Below are 23102 nucleotides of genomic sequence, written 5' to 3'. Positions count from 1 at the left end.
CCCGGATCCAGTACGTATCCAGACCAGATGGTGGATCAGCACCTAAAAAAGGCCCTCTAAAGCCCTGAAAGACAGTGGAGACCAGGACAACTAGAGCCCCAGATACAGATCCCCTGTAAAGACCTTGTCTCAGATGACCACCGGGACAAGACCACAGGAAACAGATGATTCTTCTGCACAATCTGACTTTGCTGCAGTCTGGAATTGAACTGCTGGTTCCGTCTGGTCAGAGGAGAACTGCCCCCCCCCCGACTGAGCCTGGTTTCTCCCAAGGTTTTTTCTCCATTCTGTCACTGATGGAGTTCTTTGGTTCTTTGCCGCTGTCGCCTCTGGCTTGCTTAGTTGGGGACACTTAATTTCCAGCGATATCGTTGACTTGATTGCAAATGATTGCACAGATACTATTTAAACTGAACTGAGCTGAATGATGACATCACTGAATAAAATGATGAACTGCCTTTAACTGTCATTTTCCATTATTGACACAAACTGTTTTGAATAATGTGCTATATAAATAAAGGTGACTTGACTTAAAGGTCATATATTCACACATACACTAGAACTTCATATCATATTATAGATCTCATTTTGAACAACTTTGACTTTGACAAATGCTGTCAATCAAACTGTTCATTAAATATTTAATAGAATTAAATATATATATATATACTTTTGTTAACTAGTCCAAGGTTTTAAACTCAAAATCAATACAATCACTGCAGTACAATTTTTTAGACTCTCCATGTCAAAAAAAAAAAAAAGGTTTAACATTTGCATTTGGACAGCTATAACAGGGCCATTTAATAATATGGCCTTGATATAGTGTGCCCAAAACCCTATAATTCCTAAAATAAAGCTCAAAACTTCATTAAATGTGAGCACGTGTCATATGATTGTAGAGAAGAATACAAAATGCAAAATGTATGGGGCTCAGCTATTAGTTGCCTCTTTAATAGTTAAAAAGGTGAAAAACAGCACATTAAAAGGCCAAATCCCTGGAATTAGCATTTTAACCACTAGATGGCAGTAGAAGGCCATTAATTGGCTCATTCTGCTCACTAATATAGCTCTTTTTACAGGTCTGCCATTTATATTTATGTCTAAAAATTATATAGTCAGTATGATAACATTCAATATCACATTTTATCAAACTTTACCACTTCATTTGCCTGGAGGAATCACATTTAGCAATTATGCCACATTAATATTACAGTGAGACCTGAAAAATGCATTATAAAGAGAGGACTTGCAGTAAGCATTTTGTTACCTATCATTTATTTTAAATCTCTATATCTTCAACAAAATGTGTTTGCATGTGTAAGTATGCTTACTTTGTATTAAGTACTATACTTAAGCCCTTTCATTTCAGGTTGAGTATGTGTGTGTTACAAGATTCCTCATCATGGATGTGTTGTAATGTCAGTCCAAAATTTCAAGTTGGCCTAGGCCAAAACAGCTTAGATGCAATAAAGGCCTTAGAGTGTTTGAACCCCAGTAATCACTGCTTGAAACTATATTTATTATTATCATTACTATTACTTTCTTTCTTGCACATGGTTTTATTAAATGCACATGGTAAGAGCATCTACAGTAGTTCACGTTGGCCAAAACACACAAGGAAACACAGACATTCGCATTCGGACAAGATTAGATTTCTCAGCAAATCACTGAGTTTGGCGAAAAACAGTAGGTAATTTGCTCTGGAATTATTACAGAGCTTGTGTAAGAAAACACAGACATGGCAGATTTGAACGGGTTTAGAATTGCAAAGTATGTCTGTGAAACACAAATTTCTCTAATGACCCCCTGTGAAACTAGTCCTGTCCGAATAGGGCCTTAATCTCAACGGCCCGCTGCAGTCCTGAGAAGAGCTTATATTTACAGGAATCATTACACTCTCATTATGATGGACCATTCCCACATTCCCAGGCTTCTCAGAAGCAGACGTCATCATAGTTTGGTGTTTCTGTATAAAACTACAACAAATGTATTTTTGTGTTCCCATTTGCATTGCTATGATTTTACAAAAGAGGAAAACAATATTGAGGGATTGACAGTGGTCAAAAGAGAGACAGATGCCAAATTTGCCATCACTAGAAAACAGTATTGTTGCTGTAATGTAATTCCAAGGTCGGAAAACAAAGTATAGTGTTATAAATGTGCCATTCAATTTTTAAAAATGAAACTAAACTAGATATCTGATGTAAATAACTGTGGAAATGCATCATCACAATCTCTTAAAATGTATGATGCATTCCAGTCCTATGTGTGTTTTCAATGAAGAAGCAAGTCCAAAATATTGGGACGTCAAATGTAACAGAAAAAATTAAATGTAACATTATTAATATTTAACAAGCCACAATAAGTTGTTACCATTTAATCTGCTGTATTGTATTGTACTGTACGGAATTTGCTGAAATGTTGTAAAAGCCTTTTCATGATGACAGTAAATAAATAATCTCCATCCTCTTACATCAACCAGTCTGAGATTTTTTGGTCCAGAAATAGCGTGTTATGTAAAGACATATCCCTCACAATATTCTGCTTCTGCCTTCATTCATCTAAAAACCATCAGTTTATCCACTATTAACGATCAATAGATTTTCTTTGTGTGCTTTCAAAGAAAAGGCAGAACCATTATAAAACGTCTGAGCATGTCAAATAGTTTTAGCCTGCTTAAAATCACTAATATAAATCTCACCATCTTTATTCCTTGTGCATCTCTTGCTTTTCTTTTTCCTTATCTTGGCTCTCTGGATTGTGTGCTATATAAATAGCCCATCTTGTCTGTAAATTGGATTGCAGCTCTCACAGTGAATGTCTCTTTTCTTTCACAGAGGCAGATGATTCATATGTCTATTGGAGGAGAAGCACGCCGCTCTCCTGCTGTACTTCAGTGACCTTTCTGTGAATGAGGTAACTGTGCAGGGATTCGTGCAACACTGCTTGTGCATGACCGCCGCTGGCCACCGGGGGCAGAGTCAACCGCTTCTTTCGTCCACTCGGCCGGGTCAGTACCATGAAACCCCGTGGAGGGCCAGTGGGTGCCATCTTCTCCCATGTGGAGCGGAGCGTAACGAGCCGCCTGTAAAAACATTAGGAGGCAATCGCTGCCCTCCCAAAGTGCTTCGAGGCCCCTTCTTTAACCTAATGCGCAGCATCCAGCCTCCCTCGTCCGCAGGCTCACCTGAAAATGGCGTGAGCTCATGGCGCTTCTCGGGTCTCCACACAATGGCTCTCTTGCTCCTGTCACTCAGTGCCACTCCTTTTCCATATATAATTTATCGCCTTTAATTATTGCTCCACTGCTGACAGCGGCTGCGCTCCTTCCAGTGCTGGAGAGCAGCTCATTGGTTTTGTTGTCTGTTGCATCACTGACTGTTTTTACAGAGAGACAGACAAGGCGACGGATAAGCCCTCGGGGCGTGGTGCACACACATTAGCCTCTCCCCACGCCGGGGGAAACAGATTATTCTAGAAAGTAATGGGATCTTGTCTTACAGGCTCAGATCTATAACACTTTACAGCTTTTGGAGGGACATATGAGACTGAGATTCAAATTCTGATGCTTTTGCTTTGGTTTATTTTTAACACTTAAATTTGAATCTCTCAAATGATTTCAAAAGAATGTTTTAACTGATAGTACTGTAGTAGATTAAAACACACACCCACGGTATCCTTTTAACCTGAGCTTCACCCGATGGAGAGTCTGAGACTGAGATTCTGTTCAACACTCACAGGAGCTGCATGTGAATAAATCATTACTGTTTAAAGCTTTACCCAGTTATCAAGACATGTCATTAAAAAATGTCATTTTTAAAGTGATAACATAATAGGCCAAGCAGTAATAGGAAAACATTTATTGTATTGTATTTATTGTACTGAAGAAATCCTAACTGATTTCCAGACATGTTGTAAAAACCTTTTAATGATGACAGAAAATAAATTAATCCCAAACCTCTCACATCATCCAGTCTGGGATTTTCTGAGAAATACCTCATGTAAAGAAATATCCATCACAACATTCTGCTTCTGTTCATTTATCAGAGTACATCTGATCATCAGTTTACATTTACATTCATGCATAAAACTTAAACTTTGAGTGACTTACAAAAGTAATTTGTTAAAAAGCCAACAATATTCGTAATATACAATGCCACATTTATCCAACCAGCCTTAAGGCCGTGTGTCCACCAAAGCATTTTTTTCTTGAGGCTGGCAGTGTTCTTCACTTGCATTCAATGGGAGTGCCACATATTAAAAAATGGCAGCAGCGTGATAAGTGTCTAATTAATAGTCATTTGAGAATTTTAAAATGTTCAACTTTGGGTAAAATGCAGTGCACCTCTCTGCCACTATTTACCCAGCCATCCAATCACAGTGGAGGAGGGGCGGGACAAACATCGCTAGCAGTCTAATTGAACAATGACTGAACAACAATGGAGAAGAAGTTAATATTGCTGGTCTCCAACTACCCATGTCTGTAATAGTGACATCTCTGGTCTACAACAATATTAATATGAACATACATGCTTGGAGCAACATTTTGCAGGAACAGCTGGGTAACCAAGCAATCGTCACTATCAGCAGACACACTATCAGCAGTGTATGTCGCACGGTAAGCAGCAGGAGGTGTTCAAGCCTTCAGAGGCTGCAGACGTCCTGAACACAGTCTACCAACATCTGCATCCTCTTTGCAATCATGGGATGATCCTCAAAGCAGGGCATTCATTCTTTCTCCAAAAGCTGCAAGCTGTTTTCAATTTCACAAAAAAAAAAAAAAAAAATTGCATCTAGCAAGAATTCCAAGATTTGATGCTTTGTTTTAAAAGCACCTCATTCAGTCGGCACTCGGCAGACCGTCTGTGGCGCTGCATCGAGTGTGTTAACACACTGTTTTGGCGTGGTTTGGGCTGTGAAGTCCATGGCTCATTTGGCCTGATGACAAACCTGCAGTCTTTGTGCAGCTCAAGCCCCAGCAGGAGATCTAGATTTAATGTGTCAAGCTCGGCTGAAATGCTTCCAAATACCCGATTCCACTGGCAGCTTTCGCTTTTACAATAAACACTTGCTAACTTATATAGCTGAGCTCTTGAATCGCTAAGCGTTCCTAATTTAAATTACATACGGGATTAGGGTACATAATATAAGCAGATCGAGGAATGTTTTTATAGCATGTCTCTGTTTTCAGCCAAAGCTTTCAAGACCAGATGAGGTTCCTTCGAGGTGAACCAAATCTGGGCTAAATGTGATGATGTGCTGGCTAAAAGTGACCTGCAAAACCAAAATGAAATCTACTTCAGGTTCAACCCTCAAATAACAAAAGGTCAAAAGCTGAAATAAGCCTTACAATTGGCAGTCTTGCGTTCTGGACACACCTGAGTGGACTAACTGAAGCAGCGTGACCGCACTATCTAACATCCTTACTATCACGCTGTTCGAAGGCGAGCGCGACAGAAATTACCTTCATTTGTCATAAGAACGGATAGACCGACTGGAAAAGAGCAACACGTGTATAAAGCTCTGGCGGGATAGACTTTCCCGGTGACCTCTGACCCTGCGATAGCCTCAGGCTGACGAGCAGATCATGATGACGGCCGTCCAGAGCTCAACTTAATTGTGCATGTGATGAGAGCATTTGGACTTCAAAAGACCCATGCGTGAGGAATTGAGTTTTACTGCACTGAGCTCAAACACACACGGCACACAGTACACACACTCACAAGATTTCATCTAAAGCCTTCTGCTTAAATGCTTGAACATTAGGTTTGTAGACAGTTATGAGTTAAGTCTACATATATAGGCATATGTCTACAAAGTACTGAAAATGCTTCTCACAAAGCATCCCAGGATTCACCTCGTGAAAACCGGTTAATGAATGTCCAAAGTGAATCTACACTAAGAAGAATCTCAAATATAAAAGAATGAAACTATGTATGTATGTATGTATTTTAGAGTTCTCACTTTACTGTTAATCTAAAACAGTCAGCAGTAGATGTGTCCAAGTGTCTAGTGTAACAAAAAAGATAATGATTTTAATGGTAAAAGAATGCTACAGGAAAAACCTGTTAGTTGGTTAACAGTAGGGTACTATGTATTTCACTATGTATGGTGAAAATCTGTAATACATCTAACCTTACATTTAATGTAATTATACAGTAGATTACTGTTATATTTACAGCTAGTGAGAATCAAAAAGAAAAAGTCACCTTTTAATTTACAGTGAAATTTTTTTTTGGTGCTTTTCAGTGTATTATTAAGCTACAAAACAGATATTAGTACTTCAGTATGTTGGTATATTAGCATTGTATCAGTTCATAAAATATGGGTTTTTACTGTAAATCTGTAAAACCTAAAATGTTGCAAATATATTTTTTTCCCAGTAAAGTTCTGGCAGCAGCTGCTGGTTTTTACCGTAAATTCCACAGAATTAGTTTTTTGTTTGATTGGCTGATTATGATTTTTTGCTGATTGACTGAAGTCTTATTTCCTGGCTGTATAACTATCACTAAGGCAGTTTTGATGCTATAGGGATGAGTGGTTTTACATTCCCACATGTTCGTGAGTGTTTGTTGTTCACACGTTACTCCTGAGGAGCCACAGCAACCGTACAAGAACACGGAGGGACGGGGTTAACTTTGTGAAGAGAGAATAATAGCACAGATTTGTGATTTTGACCCTTCGCTAACTCATTACAAGCCAGTACTCGCTTAGCAAATTCATCACTTTCTGAGAGAAGTTTTTACTCTTTTCTGATGCAAGTCCGTGTGTTTGGTCTCTTGACACTGCTGTCAAATGAGGCTTTTCTCTTTTCAGTGACTGTGAGCGATTCTCCTTTCTGATTCTCAGTCTCTGCAGTTTTTACAGTTGTTTTAAACTGCTTAATCCAAGAACTGCACACACAAAATGCAAAATGCCTCACATCTCAACAAAATAAAGCACTGCATTCAAAATATCACAAACACATCTCAAAAGTAAACATTTGCAAACACCTTTGCCATAATATTAATCCCTGTTAGATTTGTGTGTCACATAGACAACTGTGTGTTGTGTTTTGCAAAAAGTGTTTTATGAAACTGAAAACTGAGTCAAAGGCAGGGAATTAGTGTATGGTTTTTCAGATTTGGTGTGAGCTTCTGCTGTTTGAGTGACAGCTTCAGAAACTGTGTGACAAGTAAAGATTTTGTGTGTAAGCAGCTGAAAAAAAACTAATTAAGTTACTGTGTAGCTTCTTTAAAGAAAACAGCAGATATAAATGCTTCACAATGTCACAGTTCACTTCAGTCCAGCAATAACATCTAATCCATTTTTATCACTTTATCAGCACATTTTACTGAGCAATACACTTCTGTGCATAGTCTGAAGAAGGGCAGGGCTTAGTGAAAGGTCTCTTAAAGGGACAGGTCACCCAAAGATGAAAATGTTCCAAACTGTATATTTTTCTGCAGAATAAAAAAGATGATATTTTGCAGAATGATGGTAAACAGTTTTGGTCACCATTTGGGCACCATTGACTTTCACTGTATAGACAATAAAACAGAAGAGAAAAAACTCGAACGGTTTGGGGGAGTAAATGATGACAGATTGATCATGTTTGGGTGTACTGTCCCTTTAAGATGGTCTGCTTTATTCTCATGCATGATGTCATTTACTGGCCTCTCTTTCACTCAGGCTGGTCACTTTAAGGTCAGGAGGAGTCTGACACTGCTCAGTGTTTTATTCTGATGAAAGGTGACTAATCTGAGGTGTGTCAGACTATAGACTGCTGTTTCCCAATGCATTACACATGCAAACAGTGAGCAGTGTAACACCATCTGTGCTTTCATCACGACAGCGGTGCGGTTTAAGCATTTGTGCTCATTTGCATTACAGCACTGGAAATAGAAGCAATGCAGTTTTACAACACTTTGAACTGAAACAGCAAGAGTCAGACGAGTGATTCTCAAGCCTGATCCAAACACACCTGACGCAGGGCATGAGTAGAAATGTGTGTGTGAGATGAAGGAGAAACAGGAGCAGGCTTGAGAAACCCTGGCCTACTGAAGCTCCATGTGTTCCAGCGGAGGTGCAGTTCATCACGAGAACCACTGACCACAAACACACTCAGCACTCACTGTCTTCATACATATTTCAGCACAGCTAAAGTGTCCAGGGCCCGTATTCACAAAACATCTTCAGGCTGAAAGTAGCTTATAACTCGCCGATTTAGGAGAAAATCTTAAAAATAATGGTCATGCCAATCCCAAATTTAGGATTCCTAAATTTTTGCTCTAAGAGTATTTCACAAAGCGTTTTAGCGCTAAGACTAGCTCCTAAATCTGTGAAAGGTTAGGAGCAGTGAAGAGGACTCCTCGGTCACTAAGACTAAACCACAAACTCTCCAAAATAACTGCCGGCAATCTGCTTTAGAACAAACATTTTACAAACATTTGATGATAGTGAGTTTTTAAAAAGGTATCACCTTTGGTTTTGGAGGTTATGCCAACTCCAGACTTTTCTTTGATTAGGTCCTTGTTTTCATTAACCAGTCGGCGAAAAAGTAACAGCTGTTCTTGAGTCCAGTTTGGTTTTCTTTTACGTTTGTATGTACTGTATATTAGCCACGATTATTCTACTCTGTTAATTAAAAGATATATCTGCTAATTGTTTACCAGAAGCACACATGTAAGAGACTGACATTTAGCTGAACTTATACTTATTTAATTAGTGACACTTAGCCTGCACTTTAAAATATTTATTTGAATGTGGCAACATTTTTACTTTTAAACCTTTATTTGAATGCGGCAACATAATTTTGCACTCTACAATATGTCCATGAATAAATCTCTGACAGATACCAATCACTGTGTGTAGTTAATAAGCACGCTGACATCATCCATAGCTACGAGATCAGCCCCGCCCGTTACTCTGAGCGTAAGACTTCTCTCTATTCCTTAGCTAAGAGTTTTCCCTTAAAACCTATTCACAAAGCTGGTGACACAAACTTTTACTAAATACTTTTATTGATATTTAGGTGACCTCTAAGTGGTAGAATAAAATGTTTTGTGAATATGGGCCTAGATATATAGCACACGTCTGACCTGCCATCTACAGATGCACTGTCAGATAAAAAATAAAAAAAACATGCAAAAGAGTGGTCATCTGTAGCCTACCCTTAAGTTACTATCATGCACCTTTACAGGTACAAAGATATCATTTTGGTACAAGCTGTTGACAAGATGTTGAACTTCTAATTGTACAATTTTTTTTTTTTTTTTTAATTTCATGAAAATCAATTGTTTCACATATACCTCCAACAGTCATAGAAGAACATTTAACATTTCTGTGGTTTTTAATAAAGATCCAGCAAATGATAGCGTTTGACACCAGACTGCAGCTTCGGATGAATCGCTGTAAGACCGACGAAAAACAAGCCCACAATCAAATATGAGCATTTGACCATTGTGAGCACAAAGAGTAGTGTTCAGACAGATCCACTGAGAGCTGTGAGAACACTGTCAGCTCAACTGGTCTGAATCTGGAGCTTTCCCAAAGCACATTCATATGCAGAAGACAACAAAGTGAACTGAGAACGAGAGAAGAAGAAGAGTGAGCGTTCTAAGCCTGCCTGAACGAGCCACAGGACTGACTCCAGACTCCATCTGCTTACTGAATAGAGAGGATGAAAGGAACAGGTTAGAGAACAGAAGAAAAGAGTGAAATTGTCTCTACAATGCAAGGTTTCCTCTAAACCCTTATGTACATGTGAAGTGTGAATGAAACTCCGAGCACTTGATTTCAATGCATTGAAACAGTGATGCAGTCTTTTATCTGTAGACCTTGTCCTTTCAATCTCTTCCCATCCTCTGAGCATCTGTGAGCTCTCTCCTCTGAGGCTGCAGCACACATCAGACGCGCTGTGTACTTGTGTCTGCTTTTCTCTGCATTACTTCATTTCCAACATGGACAGAACGTGCGGTGGGCGGGGCCACCCGGCGTGCCATTGGCTCGTACGATTCCCGCTTGCGTTTGATTGGCTGCTAATGACATCATCGCGGAGAGACGCCGTGAGGCGGGATGCTTGGCTGCTTCCGACGCAGTCTGAGCTCACTCGATCCTCGACTCTGGTGAAGAGTTAGAGGAAGATGATGGGATGACTCATCCCACACTTTCATTTGATAAAGAAGAGGGCTGCAGTGCGGCTCTGCGTGTTTCCCGCGGAAGCAGTGCGCTGTCCAGCTCCACACTTGCTGAAGAAACACACACACGCACGCACACACACACACACACACACACAGCTCTCAGAGAGAGAGAGAGTCTGAGGCTTTCAATCAAGCCTGAGTGACAGGTGCAGCACTTGAATGACGTCATCGCGGACCCTTGCGCAATTATGTCGAGGAAGAGTTGCATTGATCCGGCCATTAGAGTAACTTTAATTAATGATACTAACAGACATTAGTACATTATGCAGTGCTCATTCGAATGCACATTTTAAAATATGTAGCTCTCTATATTAACCTTTGGAGACGTTATGAATATACATATTTTTAAATTGCGATGGCTTACCAAATGCGTTTTAAATGTAGGGCTCTTACCTTTTGTTTGTCCATGTTGTACGTTGAAAGTAATCATTCTCATTATGAATAGTCCAATAATCCCGAAGAAAAGTAATAATATTCCACAGCGAAAAATAATGATTAAATAAATCCTTCAAAGGGCGTGCGTTGAAACAGAAGTTATCCAGTACTCGCAGTCCCGCGCTGGCCTGTAACACAAAACATGCCATTTCAGTTCAACAAAGAAATTATTGAATTATTTTTTGGCTTCGTGCACTGTGAAAATGCTAACTATTAAAAAGCGTTTAATAAACATATGTGTCACTCACAGTCTCCCAATCTTGGCAGGCAGGGCAGGCCCACTTGCCATTTGAGACGCAATAATTCGAGCTGAAAATTACTTTGGGATCGAACAATTTAATCAAAATTTAAATAAAATGCATTTTTGTATTTGTTGTACATTTTAAATTATTCACCTGTGCACATCTATCGACTGCATTGGGTTGTAGAAGCGAAAGATGGAGAGAAAAAAAATTCTATGAAAGATGTGACAGCTTGTTAAAAAACTGAACTAGCTTCGGGTCTTCAGAGGAACTGGGCAAATGTTCGTATCAGGAATTAGCGCTTGATTTAGGAGAACAAGGACATCAAAATAAATAAATAAAAACTCAAACGATCACTTCAGAAATACTAACATGAGCTGTTCTGTCTGGACAGTTGTCTTTAAATGTCTAATTTACTTAAGCATATTCTGGCGTAAAAGTAATGTTAAAAATATGTATTTCAGTAGGAGTGATGAACCTCTTACCTCATGTGGGGAATTACTGAATTCTTCGTTTTACTTTTCTTTTTTCTCTTTAGCAAACTTTTTAAAAACTCAACGCCATTCTCTGCAATATCAGGTATTTGAGAAATCAAAGTTAAGGAGGTCATTTGTGCTGTGTTTCCTCGTATTCTGTGTTTGGAAGCTGCAGAACAAAGAAACTCCATCGTGTCTTTCTAAGTTCTGTAACAAAGGACCGAGAGCGACTGCTCATTGAACCTGTTGCTCTTTCACACAATCTGAACATTATGCATCCACCTCGCGCTCACAAATCATCCAAAAGCATTGCATTTAACAGTGAACGATTTAATTAGGACATTAAAAGCACAAGTATGCTAAATCAATCAGTATGTAGCCTATTCATGCTCAGATAATTGGAGATATCAGCCTCGCGATTAACTACTACATCATCCGGAAGATTAAAGAGATCAATGCCTGGAGCTTCTCCTGAAACAAACTCGTCTTTCGTTTCATATTAATTGTGAAATACTTTCCGTGCGTGATTTTCGGTCAACTTCCTTCGCCAATCAACTTTTGACAGCTTTGTCTTCCTGCGTCATCCTCAGTCCCACATGAGCCAAAACTGGAAAATAAGCCTCCAGCTTTTTTGTTTCTCGAAAAAATACTTCCTCTCGTTTTTGCCATCCACTTTTTTCATATTTCATCTTCATCTATAGTTTGAGCATCTGGAGTCGCCCTTCAAAGCGCCCCGCTGAACAAAGGAACGCTCCTCCGGCTTTGTGTTCAACTTTGCGAGCTGACGCACCAACTCTTGGAGAACTTTTTAAGACAGAATTCACAGACCAAACAGATTTGAGCGCGAAACAAGCTTAACCTGAGCGCGTGCCGATATCTCACCTGGGCGCTTCGCGAGGTCCTGGCGTGAAGTCGCGCGCACGGGAAAACTTTTCCCTGCATGTTTGGGTTGTGTTGATGGGTCCCTTTGTCTACACGTGTGAAGGAAGGGGGTTCTTGGCCGCGCCTTGTTCATTTCAGTTCGAGTCCCGCCCTCTACATACAACTAAATAACAACAAAGAGAGCAACTTACTGGAGTACTCGCGCGTGCCCGAGAAATCGGTAAACCGGGTATCGTTTGGCTCTCCACGGTACAAACACGGTCCTTCGGGAAACTCCGCCATTCTTTTACATGTCAGTCGTGTTTTCAAGGGTTTGTGCCATTGAAGGATTCTCTGGGAACAAGGATGTGTCTACTTTTTCTGATATTTTACCCAAAAATTAAACAATGGATTGTGACTTAAATCGATGTGCATTTCATGGAGCTGTAATAACTTGAGACGCCCATGAGAACGCACTTAAACTTTAGGATAAATAATATTTCTTAGCTGTGATAATTTCCAGATCAAAACAAAAGGTTAGGGGTTCTTTTACTAAATCTATAGGCTACCTGTATCGGATAAGTTAGTTGGTACAAGTAGCCTAAAGAAGCTGTTTAGTTTAAACGCTTATGCTAGGGTCATCGACAAACATTTATTTGTTTGTTTGTTTGTTTGTTTTCCGTGATATTATATTCAAATCCGACCCCCGAATGTCATTCTAGTGTTCACTGCATGGGCCTCAGCCTGATTCCCAGTCATCCCAATGGCAAAAGTGTAATTAACTAATAATTAACTAATTATATGTTTAATGTGTAATGTCCACCAACACGTTTTGCTGCACTGTTTGAGTGTCCTGATATATTTTAGGAAAATACAGTAATTTTAAATACAGTGCATTCAAATGTAATCTAATATATTATCAAATAAATAAAAAAATAAACTGCAGTGATAAGATCACAAATAGTGTACTGAAGTCAACAGACAGACCTTTGGTTTAATGTCATTCTCAAATCATTAATGCAAAGAACCCCCCCAAATATAGTTAGTTGAGCGTGTGATAATCAGAGCTGGGTAGTAACTGTTACATGTAATCTGGATTACATAATCAGATTCCAAAAAAAAAAGTACTTGTAATTAGAGTAAATTACATTTTCAAATACTCATAATCAGACTAGATTTACTTTCTTTTATTGATTACACGGTTGCATATTATTCACACAAGAGCAATAAATTATTCATAATTCCTCTTTTTTAATCTTTTAAATTTCCCTTTCTAACATAGCCTACCACATATATACGCTCAGAAGATCCAGTTCTGTGGACATTCACACAGAGACCAGCCATAAGTCAGGTGGTGACAGCATTTGACCCCTGAGATTTTAAAATAAATATTTTTATAATTATGCATCATATTTGCATGTTAACGGTTCTTCTGACATTGGTTAATGGTGGCATGACATGTAGGTAAACATCAAATATTTTATCTTTTTTAGTAAGTGTTTTATTTTTTACATTTCCTCAAGCATTTTCAGGAATGAGTACTATTTTATTATAAAATGTCATTCTGAAAAAAATATCTACCATCGTTTAGTTGCAAATGCACTCATTTTTTTTATTATAACATTAAATGCAATACAATGAAACTGTAACAGATTTATGCAGTTAAAGAACTGTTAACGATTTTGTTATTTAATATTGCAGTAAACATAAAAAAGATCAATTCTGAGAGTCTCAAATGAGCATTTTCATTACACACCATACGTCTACAGTAAATATTGGACACATTATCTCTTGCAATGACAACAGAGCTTAACTAATAGTTAGTACAGTGAAAGAAAAAAGCATTTCTAGGAAACACTGATAATTCAGTTTCATGCTTACAATGCTGGCAAACTGACCATTGATAATACATCATTCTTAGTTACCGAGTGATAACTACAATATTTGGAACTCAAAGATAATTGTGACTAAGGCATGTTTATAACAAATGAGAAAATGTAATGGATTACACCTTTTGAACAATGAAACATGAATCACTAATCCACGCATCTTTATGTTTTATTCCACCAATAGCATAAAATAGCAATACAAATGTTTATTATCATTATTGTTTAAAAATGTTATCAGTTATAATAATGATATTTTGTGACTGATCACAGGTAAAAAACATGTTTGACACGTATGTTTTTGCATTTTTAAAGGGATGTTGTATGTTGTTTACAAAAGCATAGTGTTACACACATTCATTTCACATTTACAGTTCACAGTGTATATGTAGGGCACACACTGTGCAAGAAACACCGCTGAACACCTGTTCAAACCTGTGCTCCCGTCTTCAGTCCAGTTCACCAGCTCTTCATGGCTGTAGGACAGTAGGTTGTATTTACACCTCAAGTGTTCTAGTTAGTGTGGGATCAGCACAGAGCCAGCATCATCACACTATACCTCAGGAACAAACTGTTTATGTTCAAATGAACTTCCTCAGCCTTCATTTAATATGCAGATATGGACCATATTTCAAAAGGATGGGATTAGTAGAGAGGATCTTCTACATTTAAACACATTTGTGTCACAGAGTCCTGTGTTTTACTGAGTGCAGTTTTAGATTAGGATGCCGCTGTATTTGGACCTTTTGGATTATTATCATTAATATTATTATTATTATTATTGCATGAAGGCCATTTGAAATATTACAATAAACACATTCAATACCAAACTGTATACAAAAAGGCAAACTGTATATTAAAAAAATGGACATACGAAATCGATCTTGTTCATCCTGAAAAATAGAGCATAAAAATTAAATATAAATTCACTTAAATTCAATAGTTCAATATAATAGTATTAGTAATAGTCACTTATTTCATAGGCCAGTTGTTGACAAAAATATAAAATTTATATTTAATGATCACTTGTCTGATCCCACGTTATTGACTGAAACACAAAAATCAAGATAGCCAGTATAGTGTAACTTTTTTCTGCTTTAATAACCGTATTCTGTTTGCAGAAGCAACAACAACAGATCAGTAAAAGGAAGCAGATGTTTTCTCACTTTGTGCAGCACTGCTTACAATTATATTTTAGCACTATATTTGGCTACACTTCATGAAAAATACTATGAGACCGGCTCTGCTGTGATTTTGTAAGGCAATGAAAATGGAGAAACCGGTGCCTGTCTTCTTTTACACTCAAGCGGCTGCCAGAAGTGTCTTATGAAAGATAAACCTTTTTCTTTTTATGGAGGAAACAGTAATATAATGTGCTGCCTACAAGACAATGACTGCACCCACGCGAAACTGCAGTGAGGGTACTTACAATGTAATATCTGAGCTTTCTTTCACTACAGTCCTCAGACACAGACAGGTTTCTCTCCACTTCTTGCCTGACACCCCTCCCTCTGGAGAACAGATCTGGCCAAAGAGCCCTGCTGAGCTGTTCATCGGCCGCCCTGGAAACTCCCACACCACGGCGAGAGCAATGTGCACAGACTGTACAATACAGAATATATATTGGGTGTCCAACAACAGCAAAGCTTCGTTTGAATGCATGCACTTCCAGTGCCACTAGGTTTGTTTATATGCATTCTTAAATGTAGTCACATATTGCACTTTGCGTGTGGGTGCAGTTTTATGGCAGTTCAGGAGAACTAGCATGAATGCAGTCGTTAGCAGCCCATCCCCCTCTCTGAGAGCCCAGACTGTCTGGGGAAGGGGAGGAGAGTCTGCCAGACAGCCAGTCACTGAGTGCATCAGGCCACATGGATCACCTTTCAGCACGCTCTGGAGAGATGCGCCTGTGTGCATTCATAATCAAAGAGTGACCTGGCACACGCACAATAAATTACTGTCAGCATGAGGCGTATTGTATGTTGACCCGCAGACACTTATAAACGTGGTCAGATATAAAGACCATTTACAGTAAGCAACACGCAGCTGCTGTTATGTGAGCGTTAAAAAATCGTTGAGGCAAGTAATATGTGCTTTGCAAGTCCAAACAGACAAGGCAGACGGTTCAACTGGAGCACAGGGGACACGCCCACTTATGCAAATAGTAAAAAAGTGAGTCAACGGCGCAGTGTTTAGAGTTCAGTTCCAGCTGAGTTTATTTCCTTTATGAAAAAGTTCTGTACAGGAGCATATGAACAATCTGACAGGCAGTGACTTGACACGATAAGCTGGCATGTGTTATGGCATGATTAGACAAAACATGATTTCTACACAACATATTGCACAGAATGGATGAAAACAACAAGCATCTTCAAATTAAGAAAAGGCTAAGCAAGGATGTATAAAGATAGTGCCTGTCCAGATAAAGCGCAACAACGTACAAAAACACACAATCTTTTTTGCCTATGATACAGCTGTACAAAGATGCTTTTTTTAATTTTCTTTTTTTTTTTTAATACAACAGCTATAAACCTGAATCGGAAATACAAATCTATTCACCATGCCTTAAGATACTAAAACAATTATCTATACTTATCCGACAAGTAGAAAAGATTAAATATTCAAATACATTGAGGAACGCAGTACATAATCGTCGCGAAACTCAAATGAACCATTTGAATGTGTAACGATTTAGATATAAGATATAAAACGCCAAGAAAATCGCTCGTTTTAAAGCTACAATCGGTTTAATTCGGCACGCTCAGAGAAAATGTAAAAACGAAGCACATGTTGGCTTGAACTGTGTTTTGGAAAGTGGGTGAGAGTGAGTGTGTGTGTGTGTGTGTGTGTGTGTGTGTGTGTGTGTGTGTGTGTGTGTGTGTGTGTGTGTGTGTGTGTGTGTGTGTGTGTGTGTGTGTGTGTGTGTGTGTGTGTGTGTGTGTCTTTAAGACGCCTGCAGATTGAGACTGTAAACATGAGACAAGAGGTCGATTCAGAGACACCGACCCACCTGGCTCTTCATATATATATTTGTACAAAAATACACTGAGAAAATAATCAAACGTTTCCTCTCTTTAAGTGTCAAAAGTCTACATTTAAATATAAAAACAAAGGTTAAAACTCTAGCCCTTCTTCGGAGAAGGAGACAGACAGACAGATGCGGGGGTCCTTACAGGAACATAAAAATAAGACGAACTGTTTGGCCAGTATATAAATACATCCATATAAAAATGGCATCTGAAGAACACAGAATAATAAAGAGCCATGACGAAATTAACAGTATTTTTCAACAGCTTCGGGAACTTGAGCGTTTTGGTCCTGGATTGTAGAGAGTAGTATATAAAGTTCAGCACAGATCTGAGTTTGTGTTTGAATCCTGAAGGTAAGAATGAAAACAGCTGGTGATTTTTTTTTTTTTTTTCATCTGCAAGTAGGAAATCAAACATAGCGCCATCTATCCATTTAAATGATCCTAACGCTAGTTGAACTGTTCGACAGTCTTACAGAAATCTCAACACAAGAGAGGACACATAACATGCGTTCTTTTTCCCCTTTTTCTTTATGTAAAAAACGGCCTGCCTTTTGTCAACCCACCTTGTTAATAAATCCGCCGCGCTGAAAATCAGCCTACATTTCAGTACCTCTTTAAACAATCAAGCTCCACAAGGCGAATGGTTACAGTTCATAAACGTCTCTTTTGAAGTAAAAATGATTAAACAGACGACCAAAGCCCGCCCTCGTGTACGTGCAAATCAATCACAGTTTTCCAGTTCAGAACGTGTTTTCTCAAGCACTCCTCGTGAGTTTCTTCCTCTAGTCTCGCTCCGAGCGCGGGGAAATGACTTCGGCCCTGCCGCAACAAAGCGTCTGATGCGCGGCTTCGCTTTTCCATCCTGTCCGCGTTTCATCAAAGCACCGCAGCTTCTGTTGTAGCTTCTGGAGCCTTCACACTGTGGCTTATTTTACAAACAAACACACTTGTCTGTTATCCCTTGTGTTCAGTGTTCTTCCTCAGACGCATTTCCTCTAGTTCAGCACGTGAGCCGTGAACACCAAGTTAGAGATGGTGGACTCCAGCCAGTCCCCTGAAATCATCTCGCTCACCTCGGGCGTGCAGTAGTCGGGGAACTCGAAATGAGAAGCCCCGGACTCGAAGTGCATGTCGAAGTCTCTGTCCAGCACCGACGAGCCGATGCTGCCCATGGACATGCTGTCAAAGCCTGGGCTCTGGTTAATGTCCGGCATGTCGTCGTCGAGCTCCTCGTCGGAGGAAGAGGAGAACTGCGACGAAGAGGAGGAGGAGTGCGACGCGGACGGAGCGGGCGAGGACGCCCGCATGGTGGTGTACCGGTGGCGGTCCGAGGACGCGCTGCTGGGGGAATCGGCGCCCTCCTTGCCGCTGCTCGCGCCGTCCTCGTACAGACTCTGCAGCTCGCTGAACTCGGCGGAGCTGCTCAGGGTCGGGCTGCCGGGCACGGCTGCCGAGGAAGCGCTTATGCCGCTGCCGCCCCCAAAGATGTATACCCGCTTCGCCTTCTTGTCAGGAATCTGCTTGGAAGCTGACGCTGACTTGGATTTGTAGAGAGAGTGGTGATCCGCGGGGAACGCTGCCTTGGCGCCAGCCAGGACTATTTTGTGCGGCTTGCTGGTGGATCTGGAGCTGCCGCTCTTCTTGGCCGGTTTGGAGCCGGCAGTGGCGCAGCTGCTCCCGCTGATCTTCTCTCCCTTCTCGCTCGGTTTGGGGCCGCTCGACTTCACCTTTTTTCTCGGCCGGTACTTGTAGTCGGGGTAGTCTGCCATGTGCTTGAGCCGCAGCCGCTCCGCCTCTCGGATGAAGGGAATCTTGTCGCTGTCTTTTAGGAGCTTCCAGCGCTTGCCGAGTCTCTTGGAGATTTCCGCGTTGTGCATATCCGGCGACTGCTCCATGATCTTGCGCCTCTCGATTTGCGACCACACCATGAACGCGTTCATTGGTCTCTTGATGTGACCGCTGGGGGTTTTGCACCAGCCGGGGTAAGCTTGTCCGCGCCGGACTCCGTGGAGCCGGAGGTGGGGGAAGAAGCCATGTCCAGATCCAGCGCGCCGGAGTCGGACGAGTCCCCAGCAAACAGCGCATCGGGATTCTCCGTGCTGCTTGTTTTCTGGACCATCGCTGCAGCGGTCTGAGAGCAAGAGAGCGTGCACTCTCAAGTCCAACGTGTCGCCAAAGAAAACTCAGTCTAATAGTCCTGAGGAGAGCTGGTGCGCCACACACGCGCTTTCAGTCGTGCTCAGTGCGGTGGCTTGGCGTGTCTAAAGTTCTGTTTCGGGGTTTTATCAAACAGTTCACGGAGCTGAAACCGTGTCCGATTTCCACAGTGTCCTTGCATCCAGTAATAATGTTGTAACAGTCGAGGAGCAGTTGAAAGTTTGATTATGAGCGCAGCTATGCGAGGGCTCAGTGTTAGTGTGTGCGCTGCGACACAGCAAAGCTCTGTTCGAGTTTCGGAGGGTATATGACTCCTTCTGCATATCCTTCCCCTTCAAACCATGCGGGAAAACCAGGATGTGATGCTAGCACAAGTGTTCGTCTCTTAAAAGCAGTCTGTAAGTTTCAACAGACTTCTATTCTCTGCCTCATGCGGCTTTATCCGTTTCCAATGGTATAATAGCGACGGCGGCCGGCCAATCAGCTGCTGTCTCTACCCTTCCCCGAGCCAAAGACACGCCCACTCTATTTTCATTGGCGCAAAAAGGAATCTAATAATAATCAGCGCGTGCAATGAGGAGCTTTGGGTCTGACCTCATTCCAGTGTACGCGACAAACTTAGTTTTAAAGGTAGCCTACACGCTGATGTGTATTTTTCATTTCTGCATGTCGACAAGGGAGGCGTGATCTTTTAAACATATTCTGCGTAGAGTAAGAAAACAAATCTGGAGATGTCTATATCAGACTGCATTCACACTCACGTATATAGAAACAGAACAATATTAAATAGGCAATATGTCGATAGAAATTAAAGTATCCAGTCTATGAATAATCGATAGCCTAAAATGACTTTCTGTGTACTGAGCAGTATCTGCCTCTGGTTTCTCAGCTCAGGGCTGTGTGAGAGTTCAGTCTGTGCGCATTAATGTTGTGGCGGAATCTGGAGAGGGCGGTCCTTTGTCACAGAACGCACGCCCCAAACCCTAAACACCAGAGGCAGCCGCAGCAGCGTGCATCAAAGCCAAGGCTAAGAAACGCTCTCTAGATTTGAGCGCACTGAATGCACTAGAACAAGTTTGCATCGTATGTCACCTCCTCCTCCTGCTCGTGCCCGTGCAATAGTGCTTAATGCTGTTTCACAGAGACTGGTGCATGTTCTGACCAGGACTGTCTGGAGGTATACGGTCATAAACGGGTTCGGTTAGAACACTTACTGTTTCCCCTGACAAGAGCCCCGCCGAGCACACGCTAGACTGCAGTGACCGACGCTAGGTGGCGCAGTGGAGCCAAGGGACGCAGTTCGTTTGCTGTTAATGCAACAGAACATATATTTGTCTAAGAATTACATAACGACCATCCAAGAGATATTTCACAACGGTTTGCCTTACATCCTTGTTCTCGTCTACCCTAAGCTCAGGCGTGAGGTCTGTGGAGTAACGTCAGGCATCTCGCTGGACTGTTAATCAGCCACTGAAACCCTCACTGCAGCACACACACACATATATATATATATATATATATATATATATATATATATATATATATATATATATATATATATATATATATATATGTATAATTCTAATATATGTATATATATGTATATGTATATATGTATATATATGTATATGTATATATGTATATATATATATATGTATATATGTGACATAATAACGTCATGCTTATTGTGGAATAAAATATGACTGTGTATCTTCAAAGAAACTCTAATTTAAAAAAGCAATTAATAAAATAAAAATAAAACGTCATACGTCTGTCCTTGCGTTTTATTATTTTCTCTGTGTTTAGAATATTTTTCGATTCTTTCCATCTTTTCAAAACATTATCTTTGATTAAATAGGCTATGATAAAGCACACCTACAAATAAATGTGTAAATAATGATAATAAAACACGTTATCTTTATTCACGTAGGGTGTATACCTTTATGGCTAAACAGATCACGACTGTAAACGTGAAAATGGCAAAGCAGCAGGTGCAGGGCGTCCAACATTATAACTACAACCTACTATCAGATTTATTGGCAGTATTAATGCATATCCAGTTTTTAGCTATTATTAAACCGAACGGTCTGTGTTTAAGCTGAGACTTCCAAAGACAACAAATGCACATATGTACACTTAGTCAGCCATTCATTGCAAAGAATACGTCGACAATGAATGTATGCATACTTACACAAGAATGAGAATAATGCTGTTTTAATGAAGTATAGACTACAGGCCATTACTGTTATAGCTTGACATGGTACAGTATGTCATCTACAGCTCTTTCACTTCATTGCACAGTTCTGCATTGCACAGCCAACATGTCTAATGATCACTGATGAATAATTGATCCACTCTGAGAACACATATGCAGAGTGCATGTGTGCACCGCGAGATCCATGTGCTTCTCTGAGATGACTGTTTAGACACAGACACCTTGTGTTTATGTAGGTCACACATGTACATAAATCTGTGTCACGCACTGACAAGAAAGCACACATCTGCAGCGCTATAATGAAGATATTGATCATCATATCATGCAAAGTGTATTTGAACAGCTGCTTCAGACGCATCTTATCTTATCGGCCGAGCAGCTGTCTGGTGATGCCCGGTTAATCATTTCTAGACACAGCTCTCAGCATGCCTACTGACGAGACTTTTGTTGTCAAACTTTGATTTTAAAAGTTCAGCAAGAGTAGTGTGAACATCTGCCGGTGCCAGGGTTGGATGGAAGTGTAACAGACAGAGATTAGATGTTGGTCTTTTTATGATGTTGGCCTATGCAGAATGCTGTCTCTCATGTACTTAAGTATAATGTCATTTTGAAAAAGCTTTAAAGCATTAAAAAAAAAAAAAAAATCCCTGCTACCTGTTGAGGGAGAGGATTTAATCAGGCAGCTAAAATCGTCTGGGAAGTGTGAATTACACACACAGGATGGGTCCTAAACCCGTTGGAGTGATGATTGGCCACCTTCTGAAACAGTCTGCAGTGATTCCCCTGTGGTTTACGTCCATATATACCACAGCTCACTGTTCCCTGGAGCGCTCTGAAAGAGTGAGAGGCTAAATGCTCAAGCTCCACCAGACAGTGAAATGTAAAGGATCTTGTTCGGTGTCAGACCGACTTATATGTCAAAGGCTCTTGAATTCACAGCAGACTCACATCATCTGAAAATACAAAAAAAAAAAAAAAAGTGTGAGAAAACACAATGAAAATAGCTTTTATTACACTTTCTATTGTGGAATAAAATTATACTTTAAACAGAAAAACTGCTGTTCTTATTTCCGGAAAAAGCCAAACAAAGTGTCAATAGATTTCTGGAAGTGCAATAGCGAAGCTTCAGATTTACACATTTTCCCGTGAAACGTCAAAGTGACTCAACACCAATTACAGGCAGACACCAAGCTCTTCACACCTGATGGACAGAGGACAGACTGAAATGGAGATTAGAAATAATAGTTAAAGAAAGTGTGTTGCTGAAGGAGAGGGCCTCGTAGTCCATCTGCTCTCAGTTTGCCTTTGCACTCAACATGAATGTTAATGAAATGTGTATGCAAAACACTCAGCATTGTCTGGTCGTCGTGTTTTGTTGTTGTGTTTGGAAATTGGGGCAGATGTATTTGCCATTCATTCAAAAGCAGAAATGAAATTCTGAAGTGGCATTAACGTCTTTTCAAATCTATTGTTATGTACACTTATCTCATCTGACAGTATGTGGTCATGATTTTAGCGACTAACAATATTTGGACAATATGCCTTTAACACAACTAGCGTGAGAGTCGTCAGTGCTTGTGACTTCTGTGAGAAACTCTATGCACATTTGCATCAATAA

The 23102-nt window shown here is 40.2% G+C and overlaps 1 protein-coding gene and 1 long non-coding RNA gene across 6 annotated transcripts in view; both read right to left on the bottom strand.

The window, feature by feature from the left end:
- The window catches only part of LOC109104625, a 94617-nt gene extending 82132 nt beyond the window's left edge, over positions 1-12485 (bottom strand). For 4 of the 5 annotated variants that reach the window (XR_006156655.1, XR_006156652.1, XR_006156654.1 and 1 more), the window contains exons 1-2: positions 12217-12485; positions 10575-10744 (exon numbers count right to left, since the gene is read on the bottom strand). This is a non-coding gene — a long non-coding RNA (uncharacterized LOC109104625). Of the gene's footprint in view, positions 1-10574; positions 10745-11343 lie in introns of all 5 variants that reach the window. The other variant, XR_006156653.1, reaches the window with a different exon arrangement.
- Positions 12486-15422: 2937 nt separating this feature from the next.
- Positions 15423-19981, bottom strand: LOC122139920 (transcription factor SOX-4-like). The gene is given in 2 exon segments (XM_042740259.1): positions 15423-19096; positions 19099-19981. Coding segments are annotated over 2 exon segments (1122 nt in total). The 5' UTR covers positions 19232-19981; the 3' UTR covers positions 15423-18107.
- Between the last annotated feature and the right edge of the window lie 3121 nt (positions 19982-23102).

This window comes from Cyprinus carpio, chromosome B16 (assembly GCF_018340385.1).
Source record: "Cyprinus carpio isolate SPL01 chromosome B16, ASM1834038v1, whole genome shotgun sequence".
In the NCBI taxonomy this organism is placed as follows: domain Eukaryota; kingdom Metazoa; phylum Chordata; class Actinopteri; order Cypriniformes; family Cyprinidae; genus Cyprinus; species Cyprinus carpio.
Note: the sequence above shows the minus strand (reverse complement) of the source record. Positions and strands in the feature narration are given on the sequence as shown.